Genomic DNA, 26,159 nt, shown 5'->3' with positions numbered 1-26,159 from the left:
CATGCATGTTTCCTCCATCCTGGCATGCATGTTTCCTCCATCCTGTCATGCATGTTTCCTCCATCCTGGCATGCATGTTTCCTCCATCCTGGCATGCATGTTTCCTCCATCCTGGCATGCATGTTTCCTCCATCCTGGCATGCATGTTTCCTCCATCCTGGCATGCATGTTTCCTCCATCCTGGCATACATGTTTCCTCCATCCTGGCATGCATGTTTTCACCATCCTGGCATGCATGTTTTCACCATCCTGGCATGCATGTTTTCACCATCCTGGCATGCATGTTTCCTCCATCCTGGCATGCATGTTCCCCCCCCCACGCTGCCATGTGCGTTCCCCCTCTCCCACCCCACGCTGGCATGTGCGTTCCCCCTCTCCCACCCCACGCTGGCATGTGCGTTCTCCCTCTCCCACCCCACGCTGCCATGTGCGTTCCCCCTCTCCGACCCCACGCTGCCATGTGCGTTCCGCCTCTCCCACCCCACGCTGCCATGTGCGTTCTCCCTCTCCCACCCCACGCTGCCATGTGCGTTCCCCCTCTCCGACCCCACGCTGCTATGTGCGTTCCGCCTCTCCCACCCCACGCTGCCATGTGCGTTCCCCCACCCCCACGCTGCCATGTGCATTCCCCCACCCCCACGCTGCCATGTGCATTCCCCCACCCCCACGCTGCCATGTGCATTCTCCCTCCCCCACCCCACGCTGCCATGTGCGTTCCCCCTCTCCCACCCCACGCTGGCATGTGCGTTCCCCCTCTCCCACCCCACGCTGGCATGTGCGTTCCCCCTCTCCCACCCCACGCTGGCATGTGAGTTTCCCCCTCTCCCACCCCACGCTGCCATGTGCGTTCCCCCTCTCCCACCCCACACTGGCATGTGCGTTCCCCCTCTCCCACCCCACGCTGGCATGCGAGTTTCCCCCTCTCTCACCCCACGCTGCCATGTGCGTTCCCCCTCTCCCACCCCACGCTGGCATGTGCGTTCCCCCTCTCCCACCCCACGTTGCCATGCGCGTTCCCTCTCTCACCCCACGCTGCCATGTGCGTTCCCCCTCTCTCACCTCACGCTGCCATGTGCGTTCCCCCTCTCCCACCCCACGCTGCCATGTGCGTTCCCCCTCTCCCACCCCACGCTGCCATGTGCGTTCCCCCTCTCCCACCCCACGCTGCCATGTGCGTTCCCCCTCTCCCACCCCACGCTGCCATATGCGTTCCCCCTCTCCCACCCCACGCTGCCATATGCGTTCCCCCTCTCCCACCCCACGCTGCCATGTGCGTTCCCCCTCTCCCACCCCACGCTGCCATGTGCGTTCCCCCTCTCCCACCCCACGCTGCCATGTGCGTTCCCCCTCCCCCACCCCACGCTGCCATGTGCGTTCCCCCACCCCCACGCTGGCATGTGCGTTCCCCCTCTCCCACCCCACGCTGCCATGTGCGTTCCCCCTCTCCCACCCCACGTTACCATGTGCGTTCCCCTTCTCTCACCCCACGCTGCCATGTGCGTTTCCCCTCTCCCACCCCACGCTGCCATGTGCGTTTCCCCTCTCCCACCCCACGTTACCATGTGCGTTCCCCTTCTCTCACCCCACGCTGCCATGTGCGTTCCCCCTCTCTCACCCCACGCTGCCATGTGCGTTTCCCCTCTCCCACCCCACGCTGCCATGTGCGTTCCCCTTCTCTCACCCCACGCTGCCATGTGCGTTTCCCCTCTCCCACCCCACGTTACCATGTGCGTTCCCCTTCTCTCACCCCACGCTGCCATGTGCGTTCCCCCTCTCTCACCCCACGCTGCCATGTGCGTTTCCCCTCTCCCACCCCACGCTGCTGCACACGAGTTATAAAAGAAAAAAAAGCAACACACAACTTACCTGCACACGCTCCCCCGCTGCTGGGTCCTCAGTTCCCACGCGGCCAGCATACGGCGCCGGCACTGCTCTCTGATGCTCCTCCGTCTCCTAGGCAACCCACTGCAGCCTGGGGGAGGAGGAGTGTCAGAGCGGAGGAGAAATGTCTCCTCCGCCCCAACACAGATTTGATCTGCCGGCGCGACTGCACTAGCAGATCAAAACTGCAGGGTCGGGCGACAGCACGCGTGCCACCAGAATGGGCTCAGCATGCCCCTGGTGGCACGCGTGCCATAGGTTCGCCATCACTGCTATAGGACATACAGTATATAGAAAGGAAATTGTTCTATATCCGCGCTTTTAATCCTTGATTTACACATTTCATCTCGTCTCTAGTTGACCCAAATTATTGTTGGGATGCGATGCATTTATAAGAACGAGAATTCACAAACAATGAATGCACACTTGGTGCTTCCATTAGTTCTGATGAACATCCTATCTGGTTGTCAATTCAGATATATTTCTATTACACGTGTGGTCAAAATTGTTGGTACATCTCGTTTAATGAAAGAAAAACCCTCAATGGTCACAGAAATAACTAGAATCTGACAAAAGTAATAATAAATAAAAAATCTATGAAAATGAACAGATGACGTCACACATCGCTGCTGTCTGCTGACACAGGATTAAAAAAAAAAAAAATAAATAAAACTCATGAAATCGGCCTGGACAGAAATGATGGCACCCTCCTCCTCTTCCTTCCCTACTCCCCCCTTTCCTCCTCTTCCTTCCCTCCTCCCCCTCCTCTTCCTTCCCTCCTCCCCCTCCTTTTCCTTCCCTCCTCCTCCTTCCCTCCTCCCCTCCCTCCTCCTCCCCTTCGTTCCTTCCCTCCTCTTCTCCCCTCCTCCTCCTTCCTTCCCTCCTACTCCCCCCTCTCCTCCTCTTCCTTCCCTCCTCCCCCTCCTCTTCCTTCCCTCCTCCCCCTCCTTTTCCTTCCCTCCTCCTCCTTCCCTCCTCTTCCTTCCTTCCTTCCCTCCCTCTTCCTCCCCTCCCTCCTCCTCCCCTTCGTTCCTTCCCTCCTCTTCTCCCCTCCTCCTCCTTCCTTCCCTCCTACTCCCCCCTCTCCTCCTCTTCCTTCCCTCCTCCTCCTCCTTAACTTATATTGAGGCAATCCCTGCAGTCGATTCCTGTAATTGTCCATGAGACTTCTGCACCCCTCCACAGGTATTTTGTCCGCTCCTCGAGAGCAAACGTCTCCTTGTGTCTGGTGTTCGTCACATTTTCCAGATACCATGTTTCAGCTCTTTCCAAAGATGCTCAATAGGATTTAGGTCCGGGGTCATAGAAGCCACTTCAGAATAGTCCAATGTTTTCGTCTTAGCCATTCTTGGGTGTTTTTAGCTGTGTTTTGGGTCATCATCATGTTACAAGACCCATGACCTGCGACTGAGACCAAGCTGTCTGACACTGGGCAGCACATTTCTCTCTAGAATCCCTTGATAGTCTTGAGATTTCATTGTACCCTGCACAGATTCAAGACCCCCTGTGCCAGATGCAGCAAAGCAGCCCCAGAACATAACAGAGCCTCCTCCATGCTTCACAGTAGGGACAGTGTTCTTTTCTTGATAGGCTTCATTTTTCTGACTTTGAACATTGAGCTGATGTACCTTGCCAAAAGTTCAATTTTTGTCTCATCTGTCCATAGGATATTCTCACAGAAGCTTTGTGGCTTGTCAACATGTAGTTTGACAAATTCCAGTCTGTTTGTTTTTTTTCCAACAATGGTGCCTTCCTTGGTCGTCTCCCATGAAGTTCACTTTGGCTCAAACAACGCTGGATGGTGCGATCTGACATTGATGTTCCTTGAGCTTGAAGTTCACCTTTAATCTCTTTAGAAGTTTTTCTGGGCTCTTGTTACCATTCGTATTATCCGTCTCTTTGATTTGTCATCAATTTTCCTCCTGCGACCACGTCCAGTGAGCTTGGCTGCAGTCCCGTGGATCTTAAATTTATGAATCATATGTGCAACTGTAGTCACAGGAACATCAGGCTGCTGGAGATGGTCTTATAACCTTTACCTTTAACATGCTTGTCTATAGTTTTCTTTCTAATCTCCTGAGACAACTCTTTCCTTTGCTTTCTCTGGTCCATGTTGAGTGTGGTACACAGCATGTCTCCAAACAGCACAGTGAGTATCTGTAGACCTATATACAGGCCACTGACTGATTACAAGATTGTAGACACCTGTGATGCTAATTAATGGACACACCTTGATGTAACATGTCCCTTTTGCACATTATTTTCAGGGGTGCCATCATTTCTGTCCAGGCTTGTCTCACAAATGTGTCAGTTTTCTTTCCTTAGTATTCCTAAAGTTGTATTCCTGATGCAGGTTATTATAATCCTTATACTTTCATACGGTTCGTCAGTGCAATCAAGGAGTCTCGTATATCAGTCATCTCATCACACACAATGTAACATACAAATGTTAGTACACAGTGGTATATTTCCTGCCGTCTAGACAAATATCTTTAACGTGCGCACTTGAGTAGTTTATTATTGTGGTCTTCTCAAAAACCGGACTCTCAACTTAAAGAAATAATAATATAATAATAATAAAGTTTTATTTCTATAGCGCCAACATATTCCGCAGCGCTTTACAATTCAGTGGGGACATGTACAAACAATATGAGACAATACAAAATAACAAAATTAATATACCAGGAGGAGTGAGGGCCGCGCTCGTAAGCTACAGTCTATGAGGAAATAGGGGGGCACAAAAGGTGAATGGGGGAGAAAAGCTTGTCATATATGGTCCAGCCATCGATTTAATAGGGTTTTCATAACCAGCTGCATGAACCCATCATTGGCCAGAATTTATACAGGTACAGGGGACGAGAACTGGAAGTACATTTTTTGTTATGAAGGGCAGAACGGGTCTAGATTAGATCAGGGCGGTGAGGTGATAGGCTAGTCTAAAGAAATGCGTTTTTAGAGCCCGCTTAAAGGTGTGGATGTTGGGAATTAATCGGATTGCTCTTGGTAGTGAATTCCAGAGCATAGGCGCAGCTCGTGAGAAATCTTGAAGACGGGAGTGGGAGGTTCGAGAAACCCACCGATCTTCAACAGAATGTAACATTATCCTTACTACAAGGTCCTTAGATCTTCAGGATTTCTCAACTTACCGAAAACCCAAGATCAGACGTGTCCAGGTATCACTTTCTCATTTAATAGTATCAAATTCGTTACCCCTTCTTAGTCAATGAGAAATTGGCCTCTTTCTACACCAATTCAGGGGAAGAGCTTAATGATTTGAGGGTCTATGACCCTCCAGTGCAGGGTGTCACTACTCACTAGACTGCACAGGGGATGGTGGATTCCGGCTCGAAGGACCAAGTATGTCTGGAGCATTCCCCTTATTAATCAACAGGACGGAGAGGCCTGGGGTCATAGAAGACTTTGCTTGTATACAGTCACAAATGACCTGCACACCTGCTTATATACCGTATTTTTTGCTTTATAAGACGCACCTGATCATAAGATGCACCCCCAAATTTGGTGAAGGAAAAGATATTTTTTTTTTAATGTTAAATGGGGTCCATCTTATAATGCCAGTGTCCGTCTAACAAATCATATAGGGTATATGTCCCTCATCCTAAAATAAGCTCCCCTTAATCTAGATATGGCCCCCTTATATTGAATATAGCCCCCTTGTGCTGGGAAACGTCCCCCTGTGCTGCCCATGGCCCCTATAGATGGCACACATCCCCTGTGTTTGATATGGCCCCCATGTGTGCTGCCCATGGCCCCTATAGATGGTACACCTCCCCTTTTTGATATGGCCCCCATGTGTGCTGCCCATGGCCCCTATAGATGGTACACCTCCCCTGTGTTAGATATTCCCCCCATGCTGCTGCCCATAATAAAATAAAACACTCTTTCCTTACCTTCTCAGCGCTGTCCCTCCTCGCGTCTCCCACCTCGCAGTTGAGCTCCGGCTTCCTCTACTTCCTGGTTCTTGCTGCCGGTCATGTGGGCAGAGTGATATCATCCTTATCCTTATCATGCCTTATCACAGACAGCAGCAGCAGGAGACCGGAGATCAGCGCTGGAGGTAAGTAAAGCTTTTTTTATTTTACTATGGGCAGCAGCACGGGGGCCATATCTAACACAGGGGGGATCATGTGCGATCAAAGCAGGGCGCAGGCAGATATTATATGCCCCGCTGCCCCAGCCCCTCAGCGTGATGCAGTTTCAGCACCACGCTGCTGATGGACAGCGGCTGTGCATATTATATGAGCAGGAGCAGGAGATCAAACGCTGCCGCCCGCAGCTGTCACCTGCCCCCAGCACCGCTCAAGAGCGGACCCTGCAGTATATATGTATACCCCCCCCCCATATATTCGGTTTATAAGACGCGCACCCCCTACTTTCCCCCAAAATTTGGGGGAACAAAAGTGCGTCTTATAAAGCGAAAAACACGGTAGTTATCCTGACACAGCAAAACACAGTACAAACCAATTGTTTTCTGCTATGTTAACCACAAGCTTTGTTTTTCTCTCCTCTTGTGAGCTTATCCCATAAAGGGAAGCAGTCACCAGGTTTTTAACAACTAATCTGAGAGCAGCATAATGTAGGGACAGAGACCTTGATTCCAGCGATGTGTCTCTTACTGGGCTGCTTAGTGTAGTTTTGATACAATCACTGATTAATCAGCAAGAGATTATCATTACAGGACTACTTGGTGTACTGCAGTTAGTCCAGCATATTCATGAGCTCTGAATCACTGTTAGATTTGCGGCAGAGAAAACATTGATTTTATGAAATGACAGCAAACAGCTCAGTAAGTGACACATCGCTGGAATCAAGGTCTCTTGTCTCTACATCAGTGATGGCGAACCTGTGGCACTCCAGCTGTTGCAAAACTACAATTCCCATCATGTCTTCACAGCCAAAGCTTTTGCTTTGAATGGCCAGGCATGATGGGAATTGTAGTTTTGCAACAGCTGGAGTGACACAGGTTCGCCATCACTGCTCTACATCGTGCTGCTCTCAGATGGGGGGAGTAAAAACCTGGTGACAGATTCTCTTTAATCAACCTTTCTTATCTCTAGCCATGCATGAGTCACTTTAGGGTTAGCCACATTAAAGTGATTTAATATAGGCATAGAATGAGAATATTCCAATACCTTATCATTCACAGGCTATATGATTAATCACATAACATTTCTATAACATTATTGTACTATCATGATCCATTTTACAAACCAGAAGAACATATGCAATATAAACGCAGCTCTGCTGTCTGTCCAAAATGTGGAAGAACAAGCGCGTCTGCAAGGTGGGAAGTCTCAAATGAGTTCTGTCATTCTCTGTTTAACAATATACAATTTTTCTGTAAAGCAATCTCTCACCATAATTACGGCTTTTCCCCATTTCTGATTATAAACCAGAATTAATTGTACAACATGAACATGAATACGGCTTCTCTCCTGTGGGTATCCTCTCATGGTGTTTTACTGCCTGCAAAAGCATTTCACACAAAATAAACAAGAAAAATGGCCTCACTCATGTGCGATTTCAACTATACCAAGATTTTGTTTTAGTATTTTTTTTTTGTTTTTACAGTTGGATCTTTAAAACAACCTCGCTTGTGTGAGTTCTCTTATGTCGAACAAAATGTGACTTATCTCCGAAACATTTCCCACATTCTGAACATAAATATGGCTTCTCTCCTGTGTGAGTTCTCTGATGTTTTGCAAAATCTGTTTGTCTTGTGAAACATTTCTCACATTCTGAACATGAAAACAAATTCTCTCTTGTATGAAGTCTTTGATGTGTAGCAAGATAAGATTTATCTGTGAAGCTTTTTCCACATTCTGTACATAAATATAGCTTCTTATTGTCTGTGTGAATTCTCTGATGTCTAACAAGACTTGATCGATCTGAAAAACATTTCCTACATTCTAAACAGGAGTACGGCTTCTCTCCTGTGTGACTTCTTTCATGTTTAACAAGACCTGATTTATGAGCAAAACACTTTCCACATTCTGAACATGAATAAGGCTTCTCTCCTGTGTGAATTCTCTGATGTTGAGCATAAACTGATTGATGTGTAAAACATTTCCCACATTCTGAACATGAAAATGGCTTCTCCCCTGTGTGGATTCTCTGATGTATAACAAGGTACGATTTACCTGTAAAGCATTTCCCACATTCTATACAAGAATATGGCTTTGCTCCTGTGGGACGGCTATGATGTTTAACATCACCTGACTGATATGTAAAAGATTTCCCACATTGTGAACATGAATAATTTTTGTCCTCCATGTGACACTGCATATGTCTAAGAAGACTTGATCTATATGCAAAGCACTTCCCACATAGTGAACATGAAAATGCTTTCTCCTCCATGTGACTCCATTCATGACTAAGACTCGATTTATCTGTAAAGCATTCCCCGCATAGTGCACTTGAAAATGGCTTCTCTCTTGTGTGAGTTCTTTGATGTTTAACAAAATGTGACTGCTGTCTGAAGCATTGCCCACATTCAAAACATGAATACGGCTTCTCCCCTGTGTGAATTCTCTGATGAATAACAAGTCCTGATTTATCTATAAAAGACTTCCCACATAGTAAACATGAAAACGGCTTCTCTCCTTTGTGAAATCTTTCATGTATAACAAGACTTGATTTATCTGTAAAGCATTTCTCACATTCTGAACAAGAGTACGGCTTCTCCCCTGTGTGAATTCTTCCGTGTGCTTGGAGACCTGAGCGTCTTGTAAAGCGTTTTCCACATTGACCACATTTAAATCTTTTCTCTCCTTTTCCATTTGTATTTGAGGTAATAATCTGAGACTGGTTAATAAAAGAATCCTCCTTTTTGGGGGGATCATGTGTTTGAATCATACTGTGAGGTCCGGAATGTACATGAAGGTTGATGAGGTTTTCTTCTGAAGAGTGCTGCTTGATATCTTCTTCTTCTACTTTATATTTTAGCAGTAAATTGGAGTTCCTTTCCAAATTCCTTATGTGATTTTCTGTTTAGATTAAAAATAGATTTTATTAGTATGAAGAGTAGAAAAAAAAAAAACAACCAACAATAAAAATATAACATTCCTATTAGACCGAGCAGGCAATTTTTAATGCATTTTGAAGGAGCAGGGGTTTTCAATCAGCCTAAGCCAGAAGTGGATCCTTCAGAAAGGAGAACTACGCACCATGCCTTTCTAATCCAATCTTGAGTAGGCTCAAGATATTGCAATAAGAACTACCGTGTTTCCCCGATAGTAAGACACCCCCGATAGTAAGACGTAGTGGGGGTTTTGGGGGGGGGGTCGGCTAATGTAAGACGTACCCCGAAAGTAAGACATAGTAAACGGAAAGCGTTATTTTTTTTTTTTTCTTCTTTACAGTACCGGCCGAGCGCTCAGCTGAGCGCCCTGACATGCCGGCGGCCGAGCGCCCAGCTGAGCGCCCTGACATGCCGGCGGCCGTGCGCCCAGCTGAGCGCCCTGACATGCCGGCGGCCGAGCGCCCAGCTGAGCGCCCTGACATGCCGGCGGCCGAGCGCCCAGTTCTTCTTTACAGTCCCGGCCGAGCGCCCAGCTGAGCGCCCTGACACGCCGGCGGCAGAGCGCCCAGCTGAGCGCCGTCACATGCCGGCGGTCGGGCGCCCAGCCGAGCGCCCAGCCGAGCGCCCTGACACGCCGGCGGCCGAGCGCTCAGCTGAGTGCCCCGACATGCCGGCGGCCGAGCGCCCAGCTGAGAGCTGTCACATGTCGGTGGTCGGGCGCTCAGCCGAATGCTCGGCCACCGAGAAATGTTGCAGTAATGTTGTCCGTGGTCCATCAGGACCACGGACAACATACAAAAACACGCAGCCTCAGTACAGCAATCGCGGCAAGTCCCCATACGGAACATTGCATGGAGACTTGCTGCGATTGCTGTGGGATTTTTTTCCAATATAAGACATACCCCGAAAGTAAGACATAGTGGGACTTTTGGGGGTAAAAAGAATGTAAGCGACCATCTTACTTTCGGGGAAACATGGTATAACAAAAAACTGCACATGTGAATTCCACCTAAGGGTATGTTCACACTTCCGTTGTTTTGCTTCAGTCAGGTCCGTCATTGCAATGCAACGACGGATCCGTCATTTTATAGATGTTATGGGGAGATAAGGTATGCACACCAGCGACTATGTAAGGGGAATACATGAACTAGCAGAAACTGCTGTGTGAATACTGACTTGAAAAATCTAATAGCTATATGTAAGAGTGAAAATGTGAAAAATGGAATCTGCATTACTGCCATGAACATATGAATCAAGAGAAATTTAGCTACTGAATTGATCAATGCAATAGAGCCCCAACACTACGCCAAAGTATTTCTCTACGTTGGGGTCCCTAGCTTGTGTGTCCTCTCATGCAGTTAAACTTACCGTGTATGGGAAGCTGAGACCCAGGCTATATATGCGTATGATATGGATTGGCAATAGGTGTGGTTGGGGAGGGTTACATAGTTACATAGTTACTTAGGTTGAAAAAAGACCTAGGTCCATCTAGTTCAACCTTCCTCCACCAGTTCTACATTTAGTCACTAAGTCATTTATAACCAACAATGTTGTGTACTGAGGAAATCATCCAGCCCTTTTTTAAAAGCTGTTATAGTATCTGCCATTACTACCTCTTGTGGTAGGGCATTCCACAGTCTGACTGCTCTAACTGTAAAGAACCCTTTCCTATTTAGCTGTCGGAATCGCTTCCTTCCTTGTAATAGTCTAGTTGCCTGCCTTTGAACTGACTCTAACTTCTGAATGTCCTTTTTAAAATGTGGAGCCCAAAACTGGATCCCGTATTCCAGATGTGGCTTTACAAGTGATTTATAGAGGGGTAACAATACGGTGGGATCACGGGATCTAATCTCTCTTTTTATACACCCTAAAATCTTGTTTGCTTTAGCAGCTGCTGCCTGACATTGATGCTGCTGCTCAGCTTATTTGTAATGAGAATACCCAAGTCCTTCTCCTGTTCTGTAGTCCAGAGTTTACTTCCATTTAATGTATACTCAGCTATAGGATTACTCCGTCCTAGGTGCATTACTTTACATTTATCAACATTAAATCTCATTTGCCAAGTATCTGCCCATTCTGACATCTTATCCAGATCTTTTTGTAATATTGTACTATCCAGGTCAGTTTTTAATATCCTACATAGTTTGGTGTCATCGGCAAAGACTGACACTGTACTATCAATCCCATCCACAAGGTCATTAATAAAGAGATTAAAAAGAATCGGTCCAAGCACAGATCCGTGCGGCACCCCACTGCTGACTATAGCCCATTTAGAGAATGTACCATTTATGACTACTCTTTGTTTCCTATCTTTTAGCCAATTCCTTACCCAGTTGCATATTGTGTCCCCTAGTCCTTGCTTCTGGAGCTTTAGTATAAGGCTATTATGTGGTACAGTATCAAATGCCCTTGCAAACTCCAAATAAATCAGCTGCATTACCAATATCCAGGTTTGCACTTACCCCCTCATAGAACCCCAACAGGTTGGTTAGACACGGCTTATCTTTCATGAATCCATGCTGTTTGTCAGTTATCATATTATTTTCTGCAATATATTTTTGCATGTCATCCCTTAAAATGCCCTCAAAAACTTTGCATACTACTGATGTCAGGCTTACTGGACGGTAGTTGCCTGGATCTACCCTCTTACCTTTCTTAAATATCGGTACCACATCAGCAATCCTCCAATCCTGAGGCACCAACCCTGTTACAAGTGAGTCTAAACGAAAAACTACTAACAAATAAGGAATAACGTTTGGAACACCATTCTAAGTCTGAACTGGGTGCAAAAACCTAAAAAACATCACTATGGGGAGATAAGGTATGCACACCAGTGACTATGGAAGGGGAATACATGGAATAGCAGAAACTGCTGTGTGAATACTGACTTGAAAAATTTCTCTTGATTCATATGTTCATGGCAGTAATGCAGATTCCATTTTTCACATATTCACTCTTGCATATAGCTATTGGATTTTTCAAGTCAGTATTCACACAGCAGTTTCTGCTATTCCATGTATTCCCCTTACATAGTCACTGGTGTGCATACCTTATCTCCCCATAGTGATGTTTTTTAGGTTTTTGCACCCAGTTCAGACTTAGAATGGTGTTCCAAACGTTATTCCTTATTTATTTTATTGATGTTAACTGACGCAACAGATGTGTTATTTCACAGGATTCCGTTCACAGAAATCCTGTGAAGAAACTGATCCGTCACGTCCGTTACATCAATTGTGCGTCCGTTTTTTGACGGATCCATCGTGATCCGTTTGTATTTGGGACAGCCCAATGGGTGTGCCAAACATGCTGGGCATGCTCAGTAGAGCATAATGGAATCCAGCACTGGATTCCATCATGTGACGGATTACAGTGGAATCCAGCACCATAGACATCCATTACAGCTCTTGACGGATAGCAACGGACACCTGCGGAGTCCGTTTTTTTGCCGCTCCAAAAAACGTTACATTTAGCGTCACTCCCGCCTGATGGTCAGTCACTAAAAACGACTGATTCGTCACCCGGCGGATGCAACGCAGGGTCATCAGTCACAATCCGTTGTTAATAGAAGTCTATGGTGAAAAAACGGATTCCTGCAAAAAATTATGCAGGATACCGTGATTCCTCAAGGCGATAGAAGCAAAACAACGGAAGTGTTTAACACTTTAAAATGTGTCAAGGACAAAATCTGTGATACGGATCTGAGCCTAGCACCATTCAATACATAAATCTAAAACTCACTCAATAACCCTCTTGGCCTCTGCCAACAATCCAATCACAGCCTCCGCTCACCAAGATAATGGGACACCACACAAAGCCGACATCTCCAGCCTAATTAATGGACTTGCTACTCAGAAAATAGACTGACTGGAACACCTATGTGTGTGAATTAGGCGCTAGCTTAAAAATACATGACTATAATAAAGATAATAAGCTGCACACTAACCAATATAAACATGAAAAGTGGTAAAGCATTCCTGCTATGGGGGTACTATGGACAATGAGAAATACATTTAGCTATCTGGAAGAAATGAAATACTTGAGAAATGGTATTGCAAAACTGCTATGAGTATGTGAAAGTAGTAGAGATGTCTAGCAAATGTATTGATCAATGCAAATGAGCCCAAACACCAACGACAAGGTAATCTCTAATTTTTCGGGAACGTAACCTTAATGCCTCTCTATGTTCTATTACTGAGAACCCTGCCCTATTACCAGACTCTATTCATGATCCTCTATAGCAGGAGCCTGTCTGCCCATACTTGCAGGTTTTTAATAGCACATAGAGAGGCATTAAGATGAGGATTTGGATTAATGGATTTGACACAAGTAGTGATGGGCGGACTCACAGATAACCGGGACAAGCGGGTCTCGATTATCTGGTTTTTAAAATCCGGTTCCGGTCCAGACTCCAGTCCCCATATAAGGCTATGGGTACCAGAATCTGGCGATTAAAAATGTTGGTAGAAAAGATGGGGGATAGGAGCGGCAGCACTTTACTTATCAATGCTCGCTCCGTCATAGTGTTACATTGCTTCCAGGCCCAGTATTCTCTTCCTGGGCCAATAATTAGCCCTCATTTAATATACACTGCTTTCCCCGCCCACCAATGCCTGTGATTGGTTGAAGTCAGACGCGCCCCCATCCTGAGTGGCAGCTGACTGTCTGCAGGTCTATATCGTACAGTAAAATAAATTTAAAAAAAAAAACTGGTGTAGGGCCACCCATATTATGATGCATCCCCCAGCCGTGCACTCAACTGGACTGTTTGCCAAAAGGGTGGGGTTTTTGTATTTTATTTAAAAAAAAGGGTTTTTTTTCGGTGTTTGTGTTCGCTTACTTTCACTTACAGATTAATGATGGGGGGGGTGTCTCATAGATGCCCCCCATTACTAATCTGGGGCTTAGAGGCAGTTGTGGGCAGTTATTAACCTTTGCTATTACCCCGATTGCCATCGCACCAGGACAATCGGAAACAGCCAGGTAAAGCACCGGGCCTGACACATCTAATGAATGCAACGATCCCAGGTGGCTGCAAGCTGCTATTTTTAGGCGGGGGTGGAGGGGGGCGGTCCAATAAGCACAGACCTCCAAAGTCTGAGAATACCAGCCCCCAGTTGTCGGGCTTTATCTTAGCTGGGTATCAAAATTGTGGGGAATGGGGGGAGGACAGCACGACATTTATTTATTTATTTAAAATAATAATAAAAAAAACCCGCATGCGGTTCCTCTTTTTTTGATACACAGCCTAGATAAGCGCACATCTGGGAGCTGCAGCCTGTAGCTGTATGCTTTATCTGTGCAGGGTTTCATAATACAGGGTGACCCCACACCAATTGTTTTATTTATTTTTGTACCACGATACTGACCTGCAGGCAGTGCCTGTGACTGTGTCAGACGCTGTCACACAGGATGGGGGCGCATCTGAATTCAACCAATCACAGAAGCCAGGATGGCCAGTGGGCGGGGAAAGCAGTGAATATGGATGAGCAATAATGAGCAGCCCAGGAAGTGAAGGAGAGGCCTGGGAGCAGTGCAACAGCTGTACCTGAGCCTCGGTGAGTATGAAGTTTTTCTTTATTTTTTTTTTAGTTTCTCGAGTTCCGGATCAAACACCCGGGTACCTTTGAAACTGCGCGGATACGGACTTTAGCAGTCCAGGTCCGCCCATCACTGGACACAAGAGCTCAACTGAGTGAGATTATCAAATCAGTAAAAGGTTTCCAGCCCTTGTCGGATTCACTGCATTAAGAATGACCGGGCAGACATTACTTAAGTAAAAATAAGGTGTTTTGTTATAATTATCATCGATGTAGAAGATTTGATTTTTCCAGAAATTCACACCCGCCAGTGACCCCAGTAATAAGCTCAGACGTACGGTGAATACAATCCTCACTACGGACATTGTAACACCAAGAAGAAAAAGTTGTAGTTCTGAAAATCACTGAGTGGAGACATTATTGATTTGCAAATGTTAAGAAATGGTAATGTGGCGCCCCTGAGGCGTCACGTGCCACAGGGTATTGCATCCAGTAACAGGTGCAGCGTCAACCACAGGTTTCTGGAAGACCAGTGCCGGTAAATACATTCAAACACACATAATTCTGCCCTTTTCCCAGACTGGGTAACAGGCTACAGATGGATCTGATGGATAGCCACCTATTGGTCGGGACTTATCCAATCCGCTAGTCAGCTGGGAGGAGGAGGGGCTAGTCAGTGCAGTTGACAGTAGACAGACATCTTGGCAGACAGAGTCCGAGGTCAGTCAGAAGTCGACATTCAGACAAAGAGTGTAAAGTGACATGTTGGGCGAAAGGAGTACAGTCGCCAGGGAGAGTACGGTGTGAGTACTCACTAGACCGAGCACCGGCGGGGTGCAGAACGCTAGTTCAGGAAGACGTTTCAAGCGCACTTGATAACTCTGCCCAGTGAGGGAAACATCAAGATTCCTCACCACCGTTCGTGTCCGAGGCACAGCAGCAAAGAGGGAACCCGGGAAGGGGACAGAGATCCGTCCCTAGAGAGGTTCACGCTGCCTGCCATACGGGCCAGAACTGTGACGACAGGAGGGGACCCCAGAACGCTTCAAGCCACAGGGACCCACCAACTGTAGACGGGTGCATGGAAGTAAAGCTCACCAGGTCACTAGACCGGCACTTGGATCAAGGAAATACCGAATCACCTGAGGCCCAGATTGGTAGAGACCAGCACCAGCCGGGTTCAGCTCCACGGAACCAGTGAGTAAAGAACAAGTTAAAGGGAACCTGTCACCACTTTTTTGGACTATAAGCTGCAACCACCACCACCGGGCTCTTATATACAATATTCTAACATGCTGTATATAAGAGCCCAGGCCGCTGTGACTACATAAAAAACACTTTATAATACTTACCCAATGGTGGCTCTGCGGTAGAATAGGGCCTAATGGGCATCTCCGTTGTCCGGTGTGGGCGCTTCCCCTTTCGGCCATCTTCGCCCTCTTTCTGAAGCCTGGGTGCATGACGCGGCTACATCATCCACACTCGCCGGTCCTGCTCAGGGCAGATCAAAGTGCGCCTGCTCAGGACCGGAATGCCTTCAAGTGTGTATGACGTCGGACCCATCATGACCTGCGGTTAGAGAAGGAGAACAAAGCTAGCCGAAAGAGGCGGCTACGGCACCGGACAACAGAGACGCCCATTAGGCCCTCATCCACCGCAGAGCGATCGTTAGGTAAGTATGATAAAGTGTTTTTTATGTAGTCACAGCGGCCTGGGCTCTTATATACAGCATGTTAGAATGCTGTATATAAGAGCCCGTTGGTGGTGGCCGCAGCTTATAGGCCAAAAAAAGTGGTGACAGGTTCCCTTTAAACTGCAGCCCCTGTGCTGTCTGAATTCTTCCTGCACCGCTGCATCGATAACTTCCACTATACTACCACCACCATCATCCTCTCCTGGGGCCTAGCTCTACTTGCGGAGGGCCATAACATCTAAGCTGCTCAATACCACCAGCCACAGTAGTGAGAGACTTTGCAGCAGCAGCTTTCCCCATATAGCTACATACCGCAAGTGGCATCACGAAAAACATTTTCCTTATTATTTTTCCCTCTTTTTTAAGCGACCCCCAGGGTCACGGAACTGGGCACCGGCCATCCGTGATACGTCCCCGTGATTCAAAGCCCAGGACTGAGTACCCCAAGGTCCTAGGATGAGTCGGTAACTTCACTTTCAAATAATCTGGATTTCTCCAGTCTGGAGTCTGAGCCACATACAGAAATCCCAGCACTTCCAGCCTTGGCTGTTATCACTGAGGTTATTAATGGTCTGAGGAAGGTTCTGCCGCTGAATGTTCTTCTACAAAGTGTCATGGTTCACTGCTGCCAGGCTCCCGTTTAGCTACTGACCAAAGACACTCCCCATGTGCTCCTTGGAGACAAGTCCGGACATGATGCAGTCATGGAAGACAAGTCCAGAGATGCAGGAGCTGTAGGAGAACATGAAGGCCATACAGGCGGCTCACAACAGCACAAAGAACACATGGCCTGGGTTGTCGTAAAGAAAAACTCCTGGAACACTTTCTTCACAGCATTGCTCACATGGTATCCAAACCAATTTCCAGATATCAATTCTTCAAAGAAAAAAGCGGGACGTATTGCAGAAGAGGACACACCTGAATTCCAGCTTCCATTCCCATCTTATTCTGCAACACCATAGCCAGTGAGAGGGTTGGCAAGACATCAATGGACACTTGTAGATGGACGTCGGGCTTATAGCCCAATGTTGTGCTCATGTCTCCTGATGGTTTGTGTAGACTATGTGACAACTTTGCCTTAATATAGGTCATCTAATTTCACCTGCAGTATAGATTGTGGGCAGCGCCATGAAGACGTCATGACGAGGGCAAATCACACTGGTCGTACTCACGAGATTATAGTGTGTGGTGGCATAATGTACGGTAGCCAGACCCCTCTAGACTTCATTTACGGTCACTAACAGCTCGACATTACATTGATTTGGTGGAGGACCCAGTGGTACGGCCAAATCTCCAAAGTGTCCAAGCAGCCATTTTTACACACGATAACAGAGCAAATCTTGATGATTTACCTAAATGCATTCAGCGGCAGAACTTCCTTTATACGACCATTAACAACCTCAGTCATAACAGCCGAAGCTGATTCAGGGACCGAGGAGGATCAAAAAAATGTGGAATCCCAAAAAGGTAACAGACTGGCTGGAACCGTAACGGACTGCAGACCTAATCCTGACACACAACTAGAAGTAGCCGTGGGACAAGCCTACGATGACCTGGATGCCTCGACAAAGCCGGAGAACTAAATAATCTCACAGATAGAGATATAAGAAAGCTAATCTGCCTCGGAGTAGTCCTCAAAGATAGATAGACAGCCCCCCACATGTAAAGGCTACGGTGATATAGAAAAACACAATACAAAGCTAGAAAAACAGATTCAGCAAAGGTGAGGCCCAAACTATCTTTATAGGAAAGGATAGGAAAGAGCAACTGTCTGCAGCTATAAACACCCTAATATACACCAGCACTTCTGATATGGAAAAATCCTGAAGTCACACAACCTCTCCCCCACTGTATCAGCACTCTGATGTTACTGGGATCCAAAAACACTAATACAAATGAGGGACTGAATTAATACCAAGCATGACAAACACAATACCTTGAAAAAAAAAAAAAAAAAACTGAAAAATTGTATGAAAAGAAGGGAATTTTGTTACTTACCGTAAATTCCTTTTCTTCTAGCTCCTATTGGGAGACCCAGACGATTGGGTGTATAGCTACTGCCTCCGGAGGCCACACAAAGCATTACACTAAAAAGTGTAAGGCCCCTCCCCTTCTGGCTATACACCCCCAGTGGGATCACTGGCTCACCAGTTTTAGTGCAAAAGCAAGAAGGAGGAAAGCCAATAACTGGTTTAAACAAATTCACTCCGAAGTAACATCGGAGAACTGAAAACCATTCAACATGAACAACATGTGTACCCGAAAACAACCAAAAATCCCGAAGGACAACAGGGCGGGTGCTGGGTCTCCCAATAGGAGCTAGAAGAAAAGGAATTTACGGTAAGTAACAAAATTCCCTTCTTCTTCGGCGCTCCATTGGGAGACCCAGACGATTGGGACGTCCAAAAGCTGTCCCTGGGTGGGTAAAGAAATACCTCATGTTCCAGCTGCAAGACAGCCTTCCCCTACGGGGAGGCAACTGCCGCCTGCAGGACTCTTCTACCTAGGCTGGCGTCCGCCGAAGCATAGGTATGCACCTGATAATGTTTGGTGAAAGTGTGCAGACTCGACCAGGTAGCTGCCTGGCACACCTGTTGAGCCGTAGCCTGGTGCCGTAATGCCCAGGACGCACCCACGGCTCTGGTAGAATGGGCCTTCAGCCCTGATGGAACCGGAAGCCCAGCAGAACGGTAGGCTTCAAGGATTGGTTCCTTGATCCATTGAGCCAGGGTGGATGTTGCAGCCTGCGATCCCTTGCGCTGACCAGTGACAAGGACAAAGAGTGCATCCGAGCGGCGCAGGAGCGCCGTGCGGGAATGTAGATTCTGGGTGCTCTACACCAGATCCAACAATGCAAAGCCATTACATATCGATGAAATGGATAAAAGGAAGGTAAGGAGATATCCTGATTGTGATAAAAAGGGGATACCACCTTAGGGAGAAACTCTGGGATCGGACGCAGCACTACCTTATCTTGGTGAACACCAGGAAGGGAGCTTTGGATGACCGCGCTGCTAGTTCGGACACTCTCCGAAAAGACGTGACCGCTACCGGAAAGGCCACTTTCTGTGAAAGTCGAGAAAGTGAAAACAACCCTCAGAGGCTCGAAGGGCGGCTCCTAGAGAGCAATTAATACCCTGTGCAGATCCCATGGGTCTGACGGCCTCTTGTACGGAGGGACAATGTGATAACCCTCCTGCAGGAACGTGCGTACCTGAGGAAGTCGTACTAGGCGCTTCTGAAAGAATACCGACAGCGCTGCGACTTGTCCTTTAAGGGAGCCGAGCGACAAACCTTTTCCCAATCCAGATGCAGGAAGGGGGGAAAAAGGAGACAATGCAAATGGCCAGGGAGACACTCCCTAAGCAGAGCACCAAGATAAGAATAACTTCCACGTCTTGTGGTAGATTTTGGCAGACGTCGGCTTCCTAGCCCGTCTCATGGTGGCAATGACGTCTTGAGATAATCCTGAAGACGCTAGGATCTCGGACTCGATGGCCACACAGTCCGGATCAGGGCCGTAGAATTCAGTGGAAAGAACGGCCCTTGGGACAGTAAGTCTGGCCGGTCTGAGAGTGCCCACGGTTGGCCGACCGTGAGATGCCACAGATCCAGGACCACGACCTCCTCGGTCAGTCTGGGACGACGAGGATGGCGCGGCGGCAAGCGGAGCTGAGCTTGCGTAGCACTCTGGGCAACAGTGCCAGAGTAGGAAACACATAGGGTAGCTGGAACTGCGACCAATCCTGAACTAGGGCGCCTGCCGCCAGAGCTCTTTGCTCGTGAGACCGCGCCATGAAAATCGGGACCTTGTTGTTGTGCCGAGACGCCATTAGGTCGACGTCCGGCATCCTCCAGCGGCTACCGATTTCCTGACACCATACTGGGTGCAGAGGCCATTCCCCTGCGTCCATGCCCAGGCGACTGAGGAAGTCTGCTTCCCAATTTTCTACGCCCGGGATGTGAACTGCGGATATGGTGGATGCTCTGTCCCCCACCCACATCAGAATCCGCCGGATTGCCTGGTAGGCTTGGCGATGCGTGTTCCGCCTTGGTGGGCGATGTCTGCCACCGCTGTGGAATTGTCCGACTGAATTCGGATCTGTTTTCCTTCCAGCCACTGCTGGAAGGCTTGCAGGGCAAGATGCACTGCCCAGATTTCCAGAACATTGATCTGAAGGATGGACTCCTCTGGAGAGAGTCCTTGACCGTCTGAGAAGGGAAGCGTTCCTTTCTAGGGACGTCGACTCCCCAACCCATTGGCAAAGCCTGTCCCATTGAAGTGGACGCAGATGAAACTGCGCGAAAGTGACTGCCTCTGCATGAGGCGTCTTAAGGGGTGTGACTGGCCTTGAAGGAGAGACTGCACCCCCGTCTGTAGTGAACGCTGCTTGTCCAGCGGAAGCTTCACTATCGCTGAGGGAGTGTGAAACTCCATGCCCAGATATGTCAGCGATTGGGTCGGTGCCCGATGTAACCTTGAAAAGTTGATGATCCACCCGAAACTCTGGAGAGTCTCCAGCGCCACGTTCAGGCTGTGTCGGCATGCCTCTTGAGAGGGTGCCTTGACAAGTGGATCGTCCAGTAAGGATCACAGAGTGACCCTGAGAGTGCAGGACTGCTCCCACTGCTGCCCTGAACTTGGTGAAAACCCGTAGGGCTGTCGCCAGACCGAAGGGCAGTGGTACGCACTGAAGATGCTCGTCTTCAATAACGAAACGTAGCAAACGCTGGTGCTCTGGAGCAATCGGCACGTGGAGATAAGCATCCTGATGTCTATTGATGCTAGGAAATCTCCTTGAGACATTGAGGCAATGACGGAGCGGAGGGTTACATCCGGAACCGCCTGGCCTTCACGTGCTTGGTGAGCAGTTTTAGGTCCAGAACGGAACGGAAAAAGCCACCCTTTTTTGGCACCCCAATAAGATTGGAGGAAAAAACCGTGTCTTGTTCCTGAAGAGGAACAGGGATTACCACTCCTTCTGCCTGCAGAAGAGCATCGGCTCGGTGGGAGGGGTGTGGGGGGGGGGGGGAGTTCTGAAGAATCGAGCCGGAGGACGAGAACAGAGCTCTATCCTGTACACGTGAGACAAAATGTCTCTCACCCACCGGTCTGTGACCTGTGGCAGCTAAATGTACCCAGAAGCGGGAGATTCTGCCACCAACCGCGGATGCGGGGAGAGAGAGCTGAAATACATGAGGAGATCGCCTTGGTAGCGGTTCCTCCTGCTGCCTTCCTTGGGCGTGAATGAGCCCGGCCGGAATCTGAGCCTCTCTGAGCCTTTTGAGCCCTTTTAGACGAGGACAATTGGGACTTGCCCGAGCCTGGGAAGGACCAACCTCGACTGTCCCCCCAGGACAGCATTACTAGGGTAAGTCACAATGCAGACATTGCGAGGTTAAGGACACCACCTGCGGCACAGATGTACATGTGCTCAAGACCAGCTGCGCAAGACCAGCTGAAATAGGTTAGGGTGCCCATACGGCTGCGAATGCCGGAGCAACCGACACGCTGATAGCTTCACAGACAGATTTCAACCAGAGGTCTATCTGTCTGTCAATGGCATCTTTAAGTGAAGTCCCATCTCCACTGCAACTATGGATCTAGCCGCAAGCCTGGAGATTGGAGAATCCACCTTTGGACCCTGGGTCCAGGGCTGTACCACATCAGGGGAAAGGGATAACGTGTATCCTTAATACGTTTGGAGAAAACGTTTATCTGGTAAGCGTGGTGTTTCTGAACTGCGTCTCTGAAGTCAGCGTGGTCAGAAAAAGTACTCAATCTACGCATGAGATACTGAAAAGGGATTTCTCCTGCTGTGAAGCTGACTCCTCCACTGGGGGAGCTGAGGGAGAAATATGCAACATTCCATTGATGGACGCTATAAGATCATTCACTATGGCGTCACCATCCGGTGTATCCGGATTGAGAGCGGTGTCAGGACCAAAGCCCTGATCAGCTACGTCTGCCTCATCATACAGAGAGTCCTCCTGCTGGGACCCTGACCAGTGATGAAGCCGAGTGCCGCACCCAGCGAGCTAGCTTAGGCTGTCTGGGACTGCCGTCCGTGTCAGAGCCTTCACCCTGGAATGCCTGGGACCCCCCCGGAGCACTGATTATGTTCCAAATGAGGGTGGCCAGGGAGCATTAATCAAGATTGCCCATGGCCTGTCTGGACTGCAAAGTCTCTATCCCATGACAATCTATCAGCCGAAACTGCAACTCCGTCCCTGTCCCTGGACAGGGTTCACAGGTGGTTCCTTTGGCCACCTCTAGTAGAGACCCCGGCTGACCAAGTGCTACAGGGGAGCATTGCACACAACGGGGGTCAGTGGAACCTGCCGGTGGAACAGTATCACATGCAGTAAAAGCAGCATAGAAAGCCTGTGTTGCTTTTTTGCTGCTGTATTCTAGTCATCTATGCAATGTACAGCATACAAGCATAAACACTTCAGCACATGCAATACAAGCAGCATAGAAAGCCTGTGCCTTGGCACCCATGCTTTTTTGCTGCTGTTGTCCAGCCATCTAGGAGAATATAGCCAAGAGTAGCGACCGTACAGTGCAATGTATAGCATACAAGCATATATACAAATGAACACTTCAGCACATGTAGTACAAGCAGTCTATAAAACCTGTGCCTTGGCACCCATGCTTTTTTGCTGCTGTTGTCCAGCCCTCTAGGAGAATATAGCCAAGAGTAGCGACCGTACAGTGCAATGTATAGCATACAAGCATAAGTACAAATGAACACTTCAGCACATGCAATACAAGCAGCCTAGAAAACCTGTGCCTTGGCACCCTTGCGTTTTTGCTGCTGTTATCTCGCCATCTAGAAGGGCATATAGCCAAAGATAGCGACCTACAGTGCAGTGGCACCCATGCTTTTTTGTATAGCATACAAGCATAAAATACAAATGGACACTTCGGTATTTAGTGGGGTCAGCACTTCAGGTGCTGCTTACCGCCCGCCTATAACGCGGGTGTGTGGTCGCCAGAGCCCTGTGTTGGTTGCCCAGAGCATGTCTCCGTTCCCCAGCTCGGACTGCGTGCAGGAATGGCTGCCGGCGTCCTTCTCCAGCTCGTGTGACGAGGGGCGGGCCGTGGGCGTGCCCCAGACAAGAGCGGGAAACTGGCGTCCCACTGTGTCCAGTGAAGGGGGCTGGAGAATGCAAAGCAGACTCCAGCCCTCGGCGCTGACTGTCTGTACAGCGTCCCGCCTCTCCCCTGACTGGCAGGGCTGGAGGCGGGAACGAAACGAAAACTAGGCCGCAAAGCCGGGGACTCGAGTAATAAGCGCGGCCGTCCATGTGCACGGCCAGCGCGGAAGTCCCCGGCGCACCACAAGTCCCAGCCGCGCCACAATGTAAAAAACACCCAGCAACGGCCGGCGCGGCAGTTCCCAATACATAAAGTCACTCAGCAAAGCTGTAGTGACTAATAGCACGAGCGCTCTGCGCTGTTGCCCCCGGCGCACTAACACTCCCAGCAATGCTGGTGTGTGTGTGCGCGCTTGCCCGGGGACACAGAGTACCTTAATGTAGCAGGGCCTGTCCCTGACGATACTCAGCTCCATATCCAGCAGGTTCTCTGGGTCTGTGGATGGAGCCCGGTCTCAGTGCCTGGAGACCTGTAAGATCCCACTTCACCCAGAGCCCTGAGGGGGGATGGGGAAGGAAAACAGCATGTGGGCTCCAGCCTCCGTACCCGCAATGGGTACCTCAACCTTACAAACCGCAAGTGGGGTGAGAAGGGAGCATGCTGGGGGCCCCATATGGGCCCACTTTTCTTCCATCCGACATAGTCAGCAGCTGCTGCTGACTAAACAGTGGAGCTATGCGTGGATGTCTGACCTCCTTCGCACAAAGCAGAAAACTGGTGAGCCAGTGATCCCACTGGGGGTGTATAGCCAGAAGGGGAGGGGCCTTACACTTTTTAGTGTAATGCTTTGTGTGGCCTCCGGAGGCAGTAGCTATACACCCAATCGTCTGGGTCTCCCAATGGAGCGCCGAAGAAATACCCTGACTATAAATAAATAAATTGCAAGTGCTTAATAAAAGGGTACTTAGTATATACATTTTTGCAAAAAGGTAAGAAGCTGTCCCACCATGACGAGGTGGGCCAGCTTCTTACATTTTTGCAAAAATGTATATACTAAGTACCCTGTTATTAAGCACTTGCAATTCCTTTATTTATATTCAGGATATTTTTCATTCAATTTTTCTTTGTTTTTTTTTTTCTAGTCTTGAGGCTGCCATTCACATGCTTGTAATGTTACATGTTTACTGAACAATTGTTACAGCTCAGTTTCTTTAGGTGTTTTTTAAACACAATACCTTGCAGAATCATGGAGCTAAGTATACAGACACTCGCAGCAGGGAATGATCCCATTCCACCAAGAACTCCACACAGACAAAATAGAAATCAAGCATTAGTATCAAAGCAAAAAAAGCAACAAGAAAGTGGAAAACAAAACAGCAGAGGTACAAAAACCACTTATCTGAGAGTTCTGGAAATGAGCAGAACTGGTTACAGAATGTCCTTAACACACAGGAGACATTGACCACCGGCAAGTAACAAAAGAAAGCTACTCAGTTAAATAGGCCAATCTGACCCTAATTGCCAGTCCTCTGCAGGTGTGTCGTTTTCATTCCACACATCAACTGCACCACCAGCACTGACCACAAGAGGGAGCTCCAAACTGGAAAACGTATTCACAACAGCCGGGATTTGCACAAAACTCAGCGCCAATCGGAATAATCCAGAAGATTTGAACATTTCGTTTCCAGTTTTTTATCATATACAGATCAGTAATGTCTCCATCCCGAGATCTCCATCATATCCTCACTTCTTCTTGGTACTGAAATTTCATGGTTGAGGAGTCAACAATTTCTACAATCCCTTCTTACCTTGTGATGTTACCGGCCGGTGCTCCTCCATCATCACCTCCTCATACCGCTCCTTGTGTCCTTCCAGATACTCCCACTCCTCCATGGAGAGAAAGACAGCGACGTCCTGACACCTTATAGGAACCTGACAACAATGACACCAATATCACCCAGAATCCTCCAGTGCTTCCTGTATAATGTCCCAGCAGTCACCTCTCCCCTCATCACCCAGAATCCTCCAGTGCTTCCTGTATAATGTCCCAGCAGTCACCTCTCCCCTCATCACCCAGAATCCTCCAGTGCCTCCTGTATAATGTCCCAGCAGTCACCTCTCCCCTCATCACCCAGAATCCTCCAGTGCTTCCTGTATAATGTCCCAGCAGTCACCTCTCCCCTCATCACCCAGAATCCTCCAGTGCCTCCTGTATAATGTCCCAGCAGTCACCTCTCCCCTCATCACCCAGAATCCTCCAGTGCTTCCTGTATAATGTCCCAGCAGTCACCTCTCCCCTCATCACCCAGAATCCTCCAGTGCCTCCTGTATAATGTCCCAGCAGTCACCTCTCCGGTCATCACCCAGAATCCTCCAGTGCCTCCTGTATAATGTCCCAGCAGTCACCTCTCCCCTCATCACCCAGAATCATCCAGTGCTTCCTGTATAATGTCCCAGCAGTCACCTCTCTGGTCATCACCCAGAATCCTCCAGTGCTTCCTGTATAATGTCCCAGCAGTCACCTCTCCCCTCATCACCCAGAATCCTCCAGTGCCTCCTGTATAATGTCCCAGCAGTCACCTCTCCCCACATCACCCAGAATCCTCCAGTGCCTCCTGTATAATGTCCCAGCAGTCACCTCTCCGCTCATCACCCAGAATCATCCAGTGCTTCCTGTATAATGTCCCAGCAGTCACCTGTCCGGTCATCACCCAGAATCCTCCAGTGCTTCTTGTATAATGTCCCAGCAGTCACCTCTCCGGTCATCACCCAGAATCTTCCAGTTCTTCCTGTATAATGTCCCAGCAGTCACCTCTCCGGTCATCAGCCAGAATCCTCCAGTGCTTCCTGTATAATGTCCCAGCAGTCATCTCTCCCCTCATCACCCAGAATCCTCCAGTGCTTCCT

The 26,159-nt window shown here is 48.5% G+C and overlaps 1 protein-coding gene across 1 annotated transcript in view; it reads right to left on the bottom strand.

The window, feature by feature from the left end:
* Positions 1-6,852: 6,852 nt before the first annotated feature.
* LOC142264795 (uncharacterized) overlaps positions 6,853-26,159 on the bottom strand; it is a 156,103-nt gene continuing 136,796 nt past the window's right edge. Inside the window, exons 15-16 of the mRNA XM_075332270.1 lie at positions 25,061-25,184; positions 6,853-8,885 (exon numbers count right to left, since the gene is read on the bottom strand). Of these exons, the coding sequence (XP_075188385.1) occupies positions 7,465-8,885; positions 25,061-25,184 (1,545 nt within the window). The 3' untranslated portion in view covers positions 6,853-7,464. The remainder of the gene's footprint in view (positions 8,886-25,060; positions 25,185-26,159) is intronic.

Source organism: Anomaloglossus baeobatrachus, chromosome 1 (genome assembly GCF_048569485.1).
Source record: "Anomaloglossus baeobatrachus isolate aAnoBae1 chromosome 1, aAnoBae1.hap1, whole genome shotgun sequence".
In the NCBI taxonomy this organism is placed as follows: Eukaryota; Metazoa; Chordata; class Amphibia; order Anura; family Aromobatidae; genus Anomaloglossus; species Anomaloglossus baeobatrachus.
The sequence above is the reverse complement of the archived record's forward strand: the minus strand, read 5'-3'. Positions and strand labels throughout refer to the sequence as shown.